This window comes from Micropterus dolomieu, linkage group LG08 (assembly GCF_021292245.1).
Source record: "Micropterus dolomieu isolate WLL.071019.BEF.003 ecotype Adirondacks linkage group LG08, ASM2129224v1, whole genome shotgun sequence".
NCBI classification, from domain to species: domain Eukaryota; kingdom Metazoa; phylum Chordata; class Actinopteri; order Centrarchiformes; family Centrarchidae; genus Micropterus; species Micropterus dolomieu.
In genome coordinates this window covers 892,495-908,747 of record NC_060157.1, presented here as the reverse complement: position 1 = coordinate 908,747, position 16,253 = coordinate 892,495, and the positions used below count along the sequence as shown (strand labels likewise).

Here is a 16,253-nt window from a genome sequence, read left to right as displayed (position 1 = left end):
CTTAAGACTTTCCTCTTTGATAAAGCTTATAGTTAGGGCTGGCTCAGGTGAGTCCTGAACCATCCCTTAGTTATGCTGCTATAGGCCTAGACTGCCGGGGGATTTCCCATGATGCACTGAGCTCCTCTCTCCTCTACTTTCTCTCCCTCTGTATGCAACCTCATCCCATTATTGCATGTTACTAACACAACTTCTCCCCTTTCTGGTAGTCTTGTGCTTTCTCGTCTCTCTCCTCTCTCCTCCTATCACTTCCTGCAGGTGTTTCTGGCTCTGGAGCTGTGGAGTCTGGATCTGTGGTTGCGGGTCACCTGCTGCCCCCGTGTTCCTGCTCGACACCCTCTGCTGCAACAGCTATTGTTACAAGTCTTAAAGTTATTATTGTTATTATAATCATTAACATTACGATTGTTATCATTAACACTACTATAAATATCTGTACCATTTTTCATTTAGTCTATAGCAACATCACCTTTACTGTCTGTACCTGTGTGGATATTGTGTAGGCTGCCCACCCTGAGCCATGGTTCTGCTCGAGGTTTCTGTAAATAGCATCATAGAGTCCAGTCTAGACCTGCTCTTTATGAAAAGCGCTCTGAGATAACTGTTGTTGTGATTTGGCGCTATCTAAATAAAATTGAATAACTAAGGGATGGTTCAGGACTCACCTGAGCCAGCCCTAACTATAAGCTTTATCAAAGAGGAAAGTCTTAAGCCTACTCTTAAATGTGGAGATGGTGTCTGCCTCCTGAACCCAAACTGGAACCTGGTTCCACAGGTGAGGAGCTTGATAGGTGTGGCGATGGAACAGTGGATAAAAAAACATACCTTTCGTTTGGGAGACTTTGGGTTTTATTTTCTCACATCCATCAATGTGTCCCTGCAAAACCCTCAGCCCCTAGTTGCTCCAGAGGTTTGCTGCTTCGCCAGCAATAAAGGCGAATAATTTACTTACATTATATTTTCATGCATAAGTGACAGAATGTGTGCCTACTTGGGTCACGGGTTTCGAACACACTCTGTAACAAAACATCAAAAAGCAGAACTCCTATCAGATGGGGGACCCTGGGACAGTTTATGGGTCCTTAATGTGAAAAACTTTGAGAACCGCTGCTCTAACATACAGTTTGTAGGTCAGTTTGGATAAAAGCATCAGCTAAATTACAAATTATTATAAATTATTGACAGTTAAAGCCTCTGGCTACTGTTCTGTTTTGAGACTCGAGGAATCAAAAGTGCATTCTGGGAGCGCAGCGTTCCAGTGGGGCAATAAACAGACTATACAGAATAATCTAGTTTTATCTTCTGTTAATTTTCTATTTAACTCATTCAGTGTCTTCTTTATATTTCCCTTTGTTGCTTTGAATTGCCTTGATGTTGAAATGTACTATAGAAATAAAGTTGCCTGGTTAAATTACAACACTAAAGAGACAAGTTTACATCTGCTGAGATTTAAAGGATGGGACATATTTCTGAAAGTCTTTTGATAGATTTATATTTAATATTTGTGTTGTTTCTTCTCTGCTGATCTTTTAAATGATCGATTCTCTTTATTGATCCTCTCAGCCTGCAGCTGGCGGTTGGACATTCAGCTCTCCTCCGTGAAAGGTCACTGCAGAGACAGAATGACCTCTGACCTCACTGTGAGCGTGGGAACCAAAGTGTGCGTACGCCTACAGTGTTACACATTTAGACTGACCGTCTCCACTTCGAATGAAACACCCGTGACCCCCTGCTGCCAACAGGTCTTGAGTCTTAGCATCCAGCAGGTGGCTGCACATATTTAGGCTGGTGAAGGAGGACGTTGCTCACAAGAAATGTGTCAATGCCCTGGACTCTCGGTTCTGGTTCCTTCACCTCGGATCTTGTCAGCGCTCGGTGACCTTCCTCCTCTCCTTCCTGTCTCTAAAGTGAGAGGAGTCTCTGTCCTAGAGCGGCGTCTCTGGGTCTCACCTGTAGCCATCGTCGGTTTCCCTTCAGTATAAAAGGTGAACGTCGGCTCACCTGTGTTTTGGACCTGAGGCGTTGCTGCTGTTAGCGTCAGTTGGATCTGGGAGAGCGCGACACGTTGAACGCGGTGACACGTTGAACGCGGTGACACGTTGAACGCGGTGACACGTTGAACGCGGTGAAGCGTTCCTTCAGATTCACGCCGTGTTGAAGGAAACGCACCAAACCTCCTGACTGCAGCTGCTGCAGTTTGTTAGTGAAGTTAAACTGTTTAACGAGACATATCTTTCATAATTACTCTCTTATTCTTTAACTTTTTCTTTGTGCTTACTGTCCTTTTTTTTCTTAAATAAAAAGTTTAACATATGAATCCTTTTTTGTCCCAATTTCTTTATTAGCTTCAAACAAACAAACAAACAATGTTTTTATTTCCATTCGGATAAATAGATGAATATACATTTACATTTATTTGCCACTCCCAATCACGACATCTCGCTGCTACTTTCTCCAGAAAATATGCTCGTGCTCTGCACATGCGCTCACTAATATCTAAAAGTATAACTGCTGTTTTTTGCTCTTTCTGACAAAGTGAAGCCTGTTATCTGCGCTATGAATTAATTTAACTAATTCCTATCAGCTGTCATGGAAACTCAGGGTATGGTATAGGGTATCACTTCAAGTGTATTTAACTCAGACTTCAGGTTTAGGTTCAGGCTTTGTTAAACCCAAGCAGGAACCACCGGGTCTGAAAGTGAAGCTCCTTAAACCTGCGTCCTCTCCAGCGGCTGCAGAAAGAAGTGTGATTGTATAGAAGTCTGTGAGAAAATGTTTCTACTTGTCAGCTGATTTATTCCCTCAGTAAACACTTTCCTGATGAGTTTCTGGTCTCAGTCGCTAGTTTCAAGTCTTCTTCAACACAGCATGATGTTCATTTAGTAAATTATGGTCCCATTTAGAGGAACAGAGACCAGGAAGCAGGGGGGGCTTTAGGGCGGGACTACAAGCTGATTGGCGACCTGTCAATCAGGATAGAGGCGACTCGTATCTGCTGCTCTGTGTAAATTTAACCAGCGCCGCTGAAAAAGCTCATCAGGAGTCGGCTGCTCGTTTTTCATTAAGTACGTTTAGTTTTAAGCCTGTTTGTCGCTAGCTTAAATTAGCATCCCAGCTAATATCACAGTTAACGTGAATTACAGATACACCTTGCTAACCAAGCTACCTAGCTCCACCCTCTCTTCCAAATATGGTCACGTCTGGTTCCAAAACAACAAGATGGCGACGGCCAAAACCACAGACCAACGCGGGACGTCACGGCGGCTACGTCCATTTCTTTAAAAACAAGCTGAAGGTTAAACTGTTTCTGTTCGCCTGCAGGTGCACTGAGGGAAAATAAGGTGCTGATGTTTAGTGTATTTACTGACACAATAACCAACAACAACCAACACCTGATCAACAAACAAACAAACAAACAAACAGGTAAAGGTGATGAAACATAAAGACTTAACATAAACAGCTCTGTGTAGTAACCTGGTGTTTGGAGGACACTCACATGTTCCTGCTCTTCATACTGGACATTAAAGAAAAGTCACACTGAGCATGTGCGAGTCAACAGGAAACACCTGGTCCACACACTGACCTCAGCTCTGGGAGCCAATGGGAAGAGAGCAGTTTGAAGAGGCATCTAAATTAAATCTATTTAAATTCTCGTCCCTGTAGAAGAAAAAGTGCGTTGTCCGTTACCTGACTTGTTTTCCCACATCGCAGATTTATTTTCTTCTACTAGACAACTGCTGCTGTTTAATACACTGACTGTACAGATCATTTCTTTGATCATTGCTCTCCGTCTCCACCTGCTGGACACAAGCTGAAACGTGTTAAACTCTAATATCAGAACCATCGACACATTTTAAACTATGACTTAAACTTTAAATATATATAAAAATAAAAGTGTTTTATATCAGAAGCAGAAAGAAAAGAAAAATGCATTTAATATGAAACAAACACACTCAGCTCAGCCTCTGATTGGCTGACAGTCAGCTGCAGGTGTCTCCCTGGCTGGTAGCTGATTGGTCCAAGTGTGTTCGAGGCCGTTTGCTCTGCGGCTGCTCTGATTGGTCAACGTCTCTAAACCCCTCAGAGGTGATCTGGTATTGGACGGTGGACTCCACCTGTGTTGGGGATTTAAAGACGGTCGCCAGTCGACGCGGCCCCTCCCAGTGTAGGTGGAGCCTGGTGGTGGGGGCGTGGCCCCAACTCTCCCCAAGTGCGGGGACCAGCTGCGATTGGCCGCCTCGCAGCCGGGTGGTCATCTGGTTGGTCATTGCCACGGCGATGTTGTGGCTGGTTGCCATGGTGATGAGCTGCTGGGCAAGGCCGTTGAGGAGGCGTGTCCTCTGAGACATCTCGTCAAAGTGCTGCCGGAACGGGAACGCCACGCTGTCGATCACCAGGAGGCGGACGCTCGGGTGGTCGGACAGGAAGTCAGGCAGCAGGTGCAGCTCGGCCAGCAGCTCCACGTAGTCATGGCAACGCACCTGACAGGTGTGAGACGGACAGCCAATCAGAATCTTTGTACATGGTGCCGAGTGATGACATCACTTTAACTAACTCCTGTCTGACTTTTGATCGGTGTGAATTAGTCAGCTTTTATTGATGAAGAAGGTTTCAGAAACATGTAGAGTCCCCCCCCTTTACGCCCCACGGGACCTCACTTCAGAATAAATATGTACAGTAGTCAACGACGAGAGACGGCTGTTGTTTAGATCCTGTTTGAATTGTGCCCTGAATTACACACGTGATATTTGTCAGTTTAAAAGATAATTTCAGTTAAGAACGTCACAGTAAGACTATGAAAATACGTAGTTACAAAGATCACAAACCCAAAAGTCCCTCATAACTTTTTCTCTCACTGACTGAAGCTAATGTTACTGAAGCTTACGTCACTGAAACTAACGTTAACTCTCAAGCTAACGTAACTGAAGCTTTTCCTGAGCTCTAAAGCTAACGTTACTGAAGCTAACGTAGCTCTAAAGCTAACGTTACTCTGAAGCTTAACGTAGTTACTGAAGCTAACATTACTCTCAAGCTGAGTTTCTGGTTCCAGAACGGCTGAAGGTCCAGCAGGCTGCTACTTTTAAACGTTCCCAGCGTGACTTCAGTGCTGGGAAAAACTGCCTTCTCGTGCTGTGCACCATTAACTTTGAACCCTTTGTAAAGGACCCTCCGGCTGGAGGTACTGGTCCCTTTTGGGAAGTTCAAATCCTGATTACAAAGGTTTTTAAAGATGAATGAAACTGTTTTTGAATAAGCAGACACTACATTGATATTTTTTAACTACCGATTGAAGTTTTAATGTACTCGTTTGATAGTGGGTTGCGTCTGTTGCTTTTGTAGCTAAAAGGGTAAATGTTTTGATTGTATTTTGTACTGTTAGACTTGCTTTCTTGGCCAAGGCACCCTTGAAAAAGAGATTTTATCTCAATGGGTCTTTTTTCCCCTGGTTAAATAAAGGTTAAATAAATCAATAAATAAAATAAAAAAAGCTAACGTAACGCTGAAACAAACATTACTGCAGCTAACATATCTTTGAAGCTTACATTGCTGAAGCTAATTTAACTCTAAAGCTGATGATACACGGGGCAACTTTTTGAGAAATGTTGCTGGGCAATCTTGCTAGTGGCAAGTCCGACTATGTTCTGAACGGATAGCGGTGGTGCGGGGCGGGTGGCGGAGTGGTGGGGGAAGGGGATTACGGTATTAATTTTTACTCATTACCACCGACGACAACGTTGCCCTGCACGATTGCTCCAAAAGTTGCTCTGTGTATCATCAGCTTTAAGCTAACGTAGCTCAGAAACTAACATTACTGAAAATACTCATTGAATCTTTTATGTATGATCTTTTAATATTATTATTACTGCTCTTTATGGCTTATAGATATATACATTTCCTCTCCTATACTGTTATTCTGTCCACATTTACTAGGGTTTACGAGAATTTCCTGCAGCTCATTCCGGTGACGCTCCTTTGTGCTGAGGAAAGAGGTGGATGCAGATCTGGGCAGGAAGCCTTCATCAGCTGTTCTGCTGGATGATGCATTCACTTCTTAAAGGTCCTTCTCAGATCCTCTGCTCTGCACGCTGATCAAACAGGTTATCACCGCATGTTGTTGCTGAATCTCAGTGAACGCTGCTTCTGCTGAGTGTAATAAATATTAACGACTCTAAATACTTCATTCATCTCCACTGATGAACCCCACAAAGGACATTATAGCGTTTAAAAACATTATCTGGAGGTGCGTGCAGAACTCTGCATAACACCGGATATTCCCATAATGCTCGGAGACGTGGCTGGCAGCAACTTGCTGCTTGAAACACATTGCTGACGACCTCTCTGTTTCTCTCAGATCAGTGGCCCTCAGGTTCGTGCGCCTGGTTTAGTTTCTGGTTTGAACCCAGACGTCTTGTTTATCACAGCCATGTGTAACGTCAACTACTGACGTAACGACGCTCGCCGCAGCCCGGTTTATTCGCTCCAAACCAGCTGATGGAAACGCACAGATTTCGCAATGTCTTTTTTTTTTTTGAGAGACATTTCAAAAGTACGCTTAAAATTCCAATGCCAATTGGATGGAAACATGCCTGCTGTTTCTCTTTTCGACGACTCGAGGCGGAGCCGTCGCAGCAGCTGCACTTGTGTCATGATACAAGAAATTTAGCAGTCGATAGCAATACCAGTATAATTCCACGATTCCTCATACCAATTAAAAAACAAAAACTCCATGTATTACAACATACACAAAAACATTTGATTACAGAGAACTAACAGCTGTGAAGGAGAGGATGTCCAGAACAGATGATACGTGGTTTGATGTCAGTATATTCAGAAATGAGCAAGCTGTTGAAATTCCACCCTTCCACCTTTCAGTACCTTGTAAAATGAGTACATGTTTTCAGAATCTTAGTATCAACCTGGTACCAAAGTACCGGTTTCTCAAGACACCCCTACAAGGTAACAGTGCGTTCCCGTCTGACCAGCTGTCGTCACACACAGAAAGACAGAGGTCAGAGGTCGTTCTACTTCTATCTCTGCATGTGACCTTTCACCTGCACCGAGCCCTCCGAGGAAAGTTCCTTCACAATCGTGTGAAACAGTCGAGTGTCCGTTACCATGACGTCATATATAGTAGTAATATTAGTCGGAGTCTCTACTGTAACCTTTCTAAAATTAAATACAGTATTACCTTCAAAGGTTTAAGGAAAAATTTAGTATAATAGCAATTTCAGAGACCTGGCTGAGAGATGATAATGAACTGCAGGATGGACTAGAGGGCTATGAAATGTTCAGTGTAAATAGGGTTAATAAAAGGTGTTGCTATATTCGTGATGTCTGCACTTAAATGTAGGATCGTTGGTGACATGAAAACTGCTATTGATAGTTTGATGGAATGTGTAACTGTTGAAATTAAGGTTGAAGGGTTTAAAAACATATTAATCAGTTGCATTTATAGAACACCAGGGTCATGTGTTGATAATTTTAATAAAAAGATCTTTGAGTTATATGAAAAACATAATAATAAGGTGATTCTGGTTTTTGGTGACTTTAATATTGATTTGCTGAAATCAAATGATCATTTTAAAACTGCAGATTTTGTTAATGTTATGTTTAGTTTGAGATTCTATCCGTTAATTGTAAAACCTAGTAGAATAACAAAGGCTAGTGCAACTTTGATTGACAATATTTTTATAAATGTAACTAAGGGAAAGATAAACAGTGGATTATTAGTGACTGATATAAGTGATCATTTGCCGGTCTTTACAGTAAACAGTAAGTTAAAATTTAGAACAAATAAGAAGACTAATTATTTAATTAGGAAAAAAAAAAATCACTTGAGGGAATTATGGCCCTTAAGGAAGAACTGATAAATCATGACTGGCAGGAGGATACTAATGAATCATATGATGCATTTTTAGATACGTTCTTGATTTTCTATGACCGACATTGTCCGTTGAAAGAAGCTAAACAAAATTCCAAAAGGCCGGGAAAGCCATGGTTAACAAAGGGTTTGGAAAAAGCTTTTAAAACAAAAAGTAGGCTTTATAGAGAATTTATCAAAAAACGAACAAAGGAAAAGGAGGAAAAGTACAAACAATATAAAAACAAATTGACAATTATTTTAAGATTGCAAAAAAAATATTATTATGATCAGCTGTTACAATAAAAATAATATTAAGGGTACTTGGGGTGTACTTAAAGACATGATTAGAAATTGTAGTAAAAAGCATATGTTGTTAGGATAGTAGAACTACTGAAAATATCGAGAAAATAGTTAATGAATTTAATGATTTTTTTGTTAATGTAGGGCCACATTTGGCAAACAGAATTAACCTTCCAAGAGATGAGGGTAAAAATTTTAATATGGCATTTCATAACAGTAATTCGATTTTCCTTGCTGGAGTTTGTGAGAGTGATGTATTAGAAGTGGCTAGAAAACAAATACTGATGATAACACTTATTGATGTCGCTTATAAAAGAAGTGATAGATTGTGTTCTTGAGACATGGACCTATAAATGTAATAAATCCTTTGAAACGGGTGTTTTTCCTCATAAAATGAAAACGGCTAAGGTGGTTCCAATCTACAAAAATGGTGATAAACATCTTGTATCAAATTATAGACCTGTATCTTTGCTACCTCAATTTTCTAAAATACTTGAAATATTATTTGTGAATATGATGACTTTATTGAGAAATATGATTTACTGAGTGACCATCAATATGGGTTTAGAAGAAATCGATCGACATCTTTAGCAGTGATTGAATTTGTGGAAAATTTAGCAACAGCTGTAGGAAACAACACACTATAGGTGTATTTGTTGATTTACGTAAATCATTTGAAACAGTTGATCATTCCTTGCAGCTGCAGAAATTGGAACGCTATGGTATAAGAGGTGTGACACAACATTGGTTGAAAAGTTATTTGTATGATAGGGTTCAATATGTAAGAATTAATGATACAAAATCCCAGATTAGAAGTGTAACCTGTGGTGTGCCACAAGGCTCAGTACTGGGACCAAAGTCATTTATACTTTATATAAATGATATTTGTACAGTTTCTTATAAGATGAAATGTGTTATGTTTGCAGATAATACAAATTAATTTTGTTCAGGAAATGATATGAAAGAATTATTAAAAACAGTACACAGGGAAATGATGATGTTTATAAAATGGTTTGACATTAATAAGTTGTCACTTAATGAAAATTAAACAAAATTTATGGTGTTTGGTGGTGTTAGGACCAACTGTGAAATAAAACTGAATTTAAATGGAGTGGAAATCAACTTTTTGGGAGTGATTATAGATCATAAATTTTGTTGGAAGCCACACATAGAATATATCAAACGTAAATTAACTAAATCTATAGCTGTTGAAACAAGGAATCTGTTGAATGAAAAATGTTTGCTTATATTGTACTGTTCACTGATAATACCACATATGTCATATTGTGTTGAAATGTGGGGAAATGCATATAAAACAAATATAGACTCTACAATTAAACTACAAAAAGCGCTATTAGAATAATAAATAAAGCACATTTCTGTGAATCTAGTAACTAATTATTTATAGACTCATGCACATTGAAGTTTGTAGACATTGTGTACTCAAAAATATTGGAAGTACTGTTTCGAGTTAAAAATAGGAGCCTAAATGTTTGTATTCAAAATGTTTTTAAATTAAGTAAAAGAAAGCAGAACCTAAGAGGACTGTGTATATTTGAAACATGTAAAGTGAGAACTAATATAAAATACAGATGTGTTTCAGTTTTGTTTTGCTTCTTCTTGTGTTTCTTTCGTATTGCTGGTATTTTGCATTTTAGCGTACAGGATAGGCAAATATAAGCCTTGGGCTTCAGTCTGTTCCATTTTCGGTTGCAAATGTTGCGAGTAATTTTGGTCTAAGTACATAAGATTCTTGTAAATTGCATATTCACACAAATTGTTAGGTTTTCTTTTTTTCTGTATTTTGTAAACCGAAATAAACCAGTCAGTCATGCATCATTACCACGAACATGTTGGACAGGATGGCGTCCACGGTGAAATTCGTCATGGCGTCTCGTTGCTCGTCATCTTCGGCCAAAAAGGAGCAGTGTTGTACGGCGGCGCTGGCGATGTCGACGACTCTCTGAAGCACGAAGCTGCCCTCGGTGTCGATGTAGACTGCCTGACCTCCGACCCCCCCAAAACACTGCGGGACCTGAACGTCCACCGCCAGCTGCAGGCTGAGAGGATGATGTCATCAATAACTTTATTGATCCACAGAGAAGAAACAACATGGATACTGAATATCATTTCACTAAAATATTTTCAGAAGTATGATCTGTCCTTTAAATCTCAGCAGACGTAAACTTTCACAATAAAAGCATGTCACAGTGCACTTGTGTATGCGTTCTTATCCCATTAAGGCGCGTTACTATCTCGACTTCTTCTCCTGTGATGAAGATAGCAAAGGACTGATTTTACTCACAGAACAGAAATAACATCTAACAGTTGAGACTGGACCAGTTTTAGATTCTAACTTTGATTTTAACGACATGTGAACACTTTATTTTCAGCTTGTAGCAGCTTCTACAGGATCTCTGGCAGTTTCCTTGACCAAAGAGCTCAAAAGGTTCGTTTAGTTAAATCTGGATTCATCTCCGGGTTTATAATGTCTCATATGAAGTGTGTTATAGTTTGCGTGTCTCTGCATGTGTCTGACCACAGTTGTGTTTTCCCGACTCCTGGAGCGCCGCAGATTTCTGTAGTTTTCCCGACAGGAAGTCCTCCTCCGAGAGCAGCATCCAGCTGAGAGGAGAACGTCACGATGCTCCTCGACTCCTCCTCCTTCTGTAGGAGCTCCAGAGCTGTCAGAGAGGCTGACACTTCTCCTCCTCCTGCAGCTGCTCCTGCTTCATCCCCTCCTCCTCCGGCTCTCCCCACAGCCTGCAGCACCTCCAGCGCCTCCTGCTGGGACAGACCGGCCTCTGCAACAGAACGAAAACATCACTTCTGGTCCACAGTGACTTACAGTTAGGTTGTTCAAACTCCACCGAAACAAGAGTTAGAAATCACCCAAAAAACTACAAGTGTCACCACAGTCAGAGTGCATGTATTCATAACAGTGCTCTCAAGTGTTTTAAGTTAATCTTTGTTTCAAACAAAGAACTGCTTTGTTACTGTTAAAGCCTGAGTTAATTATAAGAATGATGTGATTTACAGAAACAGTGTTTCCAACTGTTAAACTTTACTGATAAGTCTGGACGTTAGAAACGGAGTTATTTTGAATGGAGTTTGGCGAGTGTAAAGAGAAGTAAAATTGGGATTTTGTAAATTTTAAGAGCTCTTTCTGCCGATTTTATTCAGGTGAAATCATTAATGTATGTCTAAAGTTGTTTTTCATGTTCCCCGACGACCAGAAAAGTTAAACCCGAGGTATTTTGTATGTTCTGAGTTCTGTGTAGTTATTTTGACCGAGGTTTGGTGAGTGTAGGCAACTAAAAGTGTAATTTTATTTAATATTAAGAGCTGTTCTGTGTTCTTTCTACGTGCCGAATACATTCAGGTGAAAGTATTAATATATAGCGAAAGTCTTTACAACCAAGTGTTTATGTTCAATGATGATAAATTAAGTTTTACTAAAACAATATATTTTGACCGGAGTTTGGTGAGAGTGTAAAGACGACTAAAATTGCGATTTAGTTAATATTAAGAGCTGTTCTGTGTTCTTTCTACATGCCGAATTTATTCAGGTGAAATTATTAATAGATGTCCAAAGTGTCTACGACCAAGTGTTGACGTTCAACGATGAGACATGAAGTTTTATTTGAATACCGTGTTTTGTACGGGAGTTCTGTGCGGAGTGATGCCGACCGGAGCGACTGACGGTGTTTTAAAGCGTCACCTTTGCTGAGCTGCAGCGGCTTCAGGTGCAGCAGGTCTGCGGTGAACTGGAAACCAGCGCTGACCAGTTTAACTTTCACACTCGGGTTAAGAGACAAACTGGAAATCGGTCTCTGCATCTTCGCTGCTAACCGCTAACGTTAGCTTCCTCCTTCAAAACAACCCGCCATGACAGGGATCCCGGCATGCCTTTCACCTCCGAGCGGAAAACTCACCGGAGAAAGAAACAGCACAGTTCCGGTTTGACTTTTCAAAGTAAGAGTTGTTCGCCTTCCAGGCCATGTGAGCTGATTAAAAACGACTTTCAGAAAAATGTTTTTAGTCCCAGACAACTGTAACAACTCTAAAACCTCCCTCCATATACAATGTTGTGATTATTTCGTATTTTAATTTTTTAAAGATAATACAAGGTAGTTTATTTCTCATTATACAAATTAAATTAAATAAATAAAAGGAAGGTCCCTTTATGCTACACACACAAAACTTAGCAGATAATTTAATGTAGGCTATATTAAAATGTGGAAATAATAATAATTAATAACAAAAAAATTAATAAGAAAATAATTCAAATAAAATAAAACAATATACAGTTGCACATATATAGAGAGAGATAAATGTAGATTAGAGATAGGCTACACTTTTCATTAACTTTGGTCAATGTTATTTACTTCCATCCTTCCCCCTTTATCAATCTCCCCACTGCCAAACTATGTTATGATTAATTTAATAGCCTAATTGTAACTATATTTAAATGTATTCAATCTAGAAATATTTGATTATATTTATTTATTTATTTAATTTACAGTGTAAACTACCTGGCCAATCATTTGCTTTACATTTACTCATTTGGCAGATGCTTTTATCCAAAGCGACTTATTAAATGAAGAACAACATACAAGAATCAACAGAGCATCAAGTAAGCACAGTAAGAGATCTACAAGTAACAACAGATACTAGTATGAGCTGGCATCACTAGGGAAATACCCAGGGGAAGAAGTACCCTCACATTTACCTCTAAATTCAGAAGAGGTTTGGTTAAACGTGATAATATTTCTCTGCAGTTCTGTCAGAAACAACAAAGAGGTCCTGAGAACCTAGATTGTAGAGAATACATTTCCGATGATAAATGAAAAATTAAGTAGTATTTATTTGGGTTTAAATTCGGCAAATTAATTCTTCTAAAATATTAAGTCTAAACTGAACATCCAAGAAAAGTTAAATCGACGACATCTGGACTTGACTGAAGACGTTTCGTCTTTTACCACGAACACAACTAAACTCTAACAACCCTCTCAAAACCAAAACGCTCATTATAAATGACTAATGAATTAATTGTCAGTGAAATAAACAGAAGAAAACTGCTGTGTTTTTTTTTTTAAAGTCAAGTTTGGAGTCCTTATTTTGAAGGCACAACCGGAAGTTCTGTTTCAGATTACTTTTTGCCATCGTGACGCTTCGTTTCGTCATTCAGACGCGACAGAGTTTCCCCACACGTGAGAGAGCTGAAGAGGATTTTTAAAACGTTAAACTGAAGGTGAGTTTTAATCTAAAAACGCAGGAACTCTGATTAACAGTGAGAGATTAAAAGCAGCGCGGCGGTCAGAATCTCCACATGATCTGTGACCTGCGTTATGCATTAATACTCAGGATCTCTGTGCAGGAACTGAACCCTTTTAGTGATTTATACTAAACTAATACATGATGCTGGACAGTATAATTATCAGTTACAGGTACTTGTACTTTACTTGAGTTTTTTCTTTTCTCCTTCTGCTCCATCTCAGATGTACTTTTTACTTCTGTAAATCTGACAGCGTCAGTTTGTCACATTTTTACACACAAACACATGCAGAGTTTATAAAATGTGAGTTTTTCTTATAAATTAAACTCTAACAGTTAAGTACAGCTTAAGTACAACATAAAAGTACAGCTGAATTGACAGAAAATGAATTTGCAGAGAAAGAACAACGTTGCAGATATTTACATGTGCATTATTCTGGGTTTGTGTTGTGCAGACGTTTTGCAATGAAATATATAAACTGACAACAAAGATCAACAATTAACAACAAATATGTGCAATGTGCCAGGTTTGTGCAGGATAGGAAATGAAATAGTGTTTACATTTGTATTATTTGAGTGTCAGTATGGGGCCCTGTTGAGGAAGCCCACTGCCATCGGAAAGAAACTGTTTTTGTGGCGAGAGGTTTTGGTCCTGATGGACCGCAGCCTCCTGCCAGAGGGGAGAGTCTGAAACAGTTTGTGTCCGGGGTGGGAGGAGTCAGCTGCAATCTTTCCTGCTCGCCTCAGAGTCCTGGAGGCGTACAGGTCCTGAAGAGAAGGTAGATTGCAGCCAATCACCTTCACCTGCAGCCTGCCCTTGTCCCTGGCGGTGGCAGCAGCGTACCAGATGGTGATGGAGGAGGGTGGGGCTGGGCTCTTACTGGATTTTAGGTGGGACAACACAAGGCGTTCAAAGGACTTCATAACCACAGAGGTCAGGGCGACGGGTCTGAAGTCGTTTAAGCTTGATTTATACGCACGTACGCAGCTACGCATTTATCCTTGTGCGTCGGTGTCTCCGTCATTCTGCAATTACACCCCCAAACGCCAGTCGGCAGTAGCGCTACAGCGTTGTTGAATTTTGCCGGCCGAGCAGTCTAACTTCCTGTTAGAGCTCCGCTAACATGAATGGGGGTAAAATTGTAAACGTGCGGCTGGTGCAGCCTTTTCAGATGTTATCGAGCGAGTGGATCACATTCTGACAGCGAAACGAGTCATTTCACTCGGGTTGTGACGGTCAAATATATCGATCCACCGTGTTACAGCCGCCGTTTTGGCCACTAGTAAAAATAATTCAAAGCGCGGGGCACTTCCTGTCGGCTCGGAGGCGTCGCGAGGCTGCCCAGCCGACCAATCACAGAGCTTGCGGTCCGCGTCGAGTCGACGTGTAGTTAAAATTTTTGAGGAGGTGCACGTCAGGCGACGGCGGAGCCTCGTAGCCTGTGCCGTCAATTCAACGCAGAAGTATAAATAACACTTTAGTCCTGTGGTCCTTGGTTTCTTGGGGACAGGGATGATGGTGGAGGCTTTGAAGCAGGCTGGCACATGACACGTCTCCAGTGAGATGTTAAAAATGTCTGTGAACACTAGAGACAGCTGATCAGCACAGGGCTTCAGGGTGGATGGGGAGACAGAGTCCGGACCAACTGCTTTGCGAGGTTTCTGCCTCCTGAACAGTCTGACGTCCCTCTCCAGGATGGTAAGAGAGGGGGAGGAGGTGGTGGACTGTGGCCGATCAGTGTGAGGGGGGACGTGTCAGGTCTGTCCCGTTGTCTTTCAAAGCGACAGTAAAACTGGTTCAACTCGTTCACAGAGAGGGGGGATTGTAGGTTTGTAGCTGGTGATCTGTGAAGCCTCTTCAGACAGAAGCAGAGTCTGGATCTGTTTTAATGATCAGTTCTGATTTTAATCTGTGTTTGATTTAAGCATCAAACGGCTCCACATGAAACGCTGATCTGGAGTCAGTTTGTTTCAGTGAACTTACAGGTGTGTTGATTCTACTGATGTGATCAATCTGCAGAGAGATGGAGAGAAGAGAGGAGGAGGAGGAGGAGGAGATGAAGACCACAGCTCAAAGAGAGGAGGAGGAGGAGGCTGAGGAGGAGGCTGAGGAGGAGGCTGAGGAGGCTGAGGAGGAGGCTGAGGAGGCTGAGGAGGAGGCTGAGGAGGAGGAGGAGGCTGAGGAGGCTGAGGAGGAGGAGGAGGAGATGAAGACCACAGCTCAAAGAGAGGAGGAGGAGGAGGCTGAGGAGGAGGCTGAGGAGGAGGCGGAGGAGGAGGAGGAGGCTGAGGAGGAGGCTGAGGAGGCTGAGGAGGAGGCGGAGGAGGAGGGAGGACGAGCTACTGCAGAGACACGAGGTGATGAAGATGAAGAGCAGAAAGACAAAGATGGAGGTGATGATGATGATGACGGTGCTGCCAGGATAAAGAAGAAGAAGACGACCAAACAGAAAGGCGTTGGAGCAACAGACAGGAAGTGCGTTCCAGGAATCCTCTACCTGGGTCACATCCCTCCGAGGTTCCGGCCCAAACACCTGCGGAACCTGCTGTCGGTGTACGGAGAGATCGGACGCATCTTCCTACAGCCTGAAGGTACTTCATATACAAATACACATGCAGTACATGCAGTACACGCACGCACGCTACTGCAGTACAGCTGCGGCGCCTGAACGGGTTCAAAAAGGAGGATCAGAAAGTCCTGAATGAACCCACAAACTGAACCAGGATCAGTCTGTTTCATAGAGAAACGTCAGAGCTGAGCAGCTAACCATTATTTTCATTCTCGATTGGCTGTTGGTTTCCTAAAGCTCCA

At 41.4% G+C, this 16,253-nt stretch overlaps 1 protein-coding gene across 1 annotated transcript; it reads right to left on the bottom strand.

The window, feature by feature from the left end:
• Positions 1-3,917: 3,917 nt before the first annotated feature.
• rad51c (RAD51 paralog C) lies at positions 3,918-12,091 on the bottom strand. Its single transcript, XM_046057119.1, has 4 exons — positions 11,886-12,091; positions 10,704-10,968; positions 10,008-10,224; positions 3,918-4,481 (listed from the first exon to the last, which is right to left on the bottom strand). Exons 1-4 carry the CDS (start codon positions 12,001-12,003, stop codon positions 3,981-3,983), a joined length of 1,101 nt encoding a protein of 366 aa, XP_045913075.1. The 5' UTR covers positions 12,004-12,091; the 3' UTR covers positions 3,918-3,980.
• Positions 12,092-16,253: the final 4,162 nt, after the last annotated feature.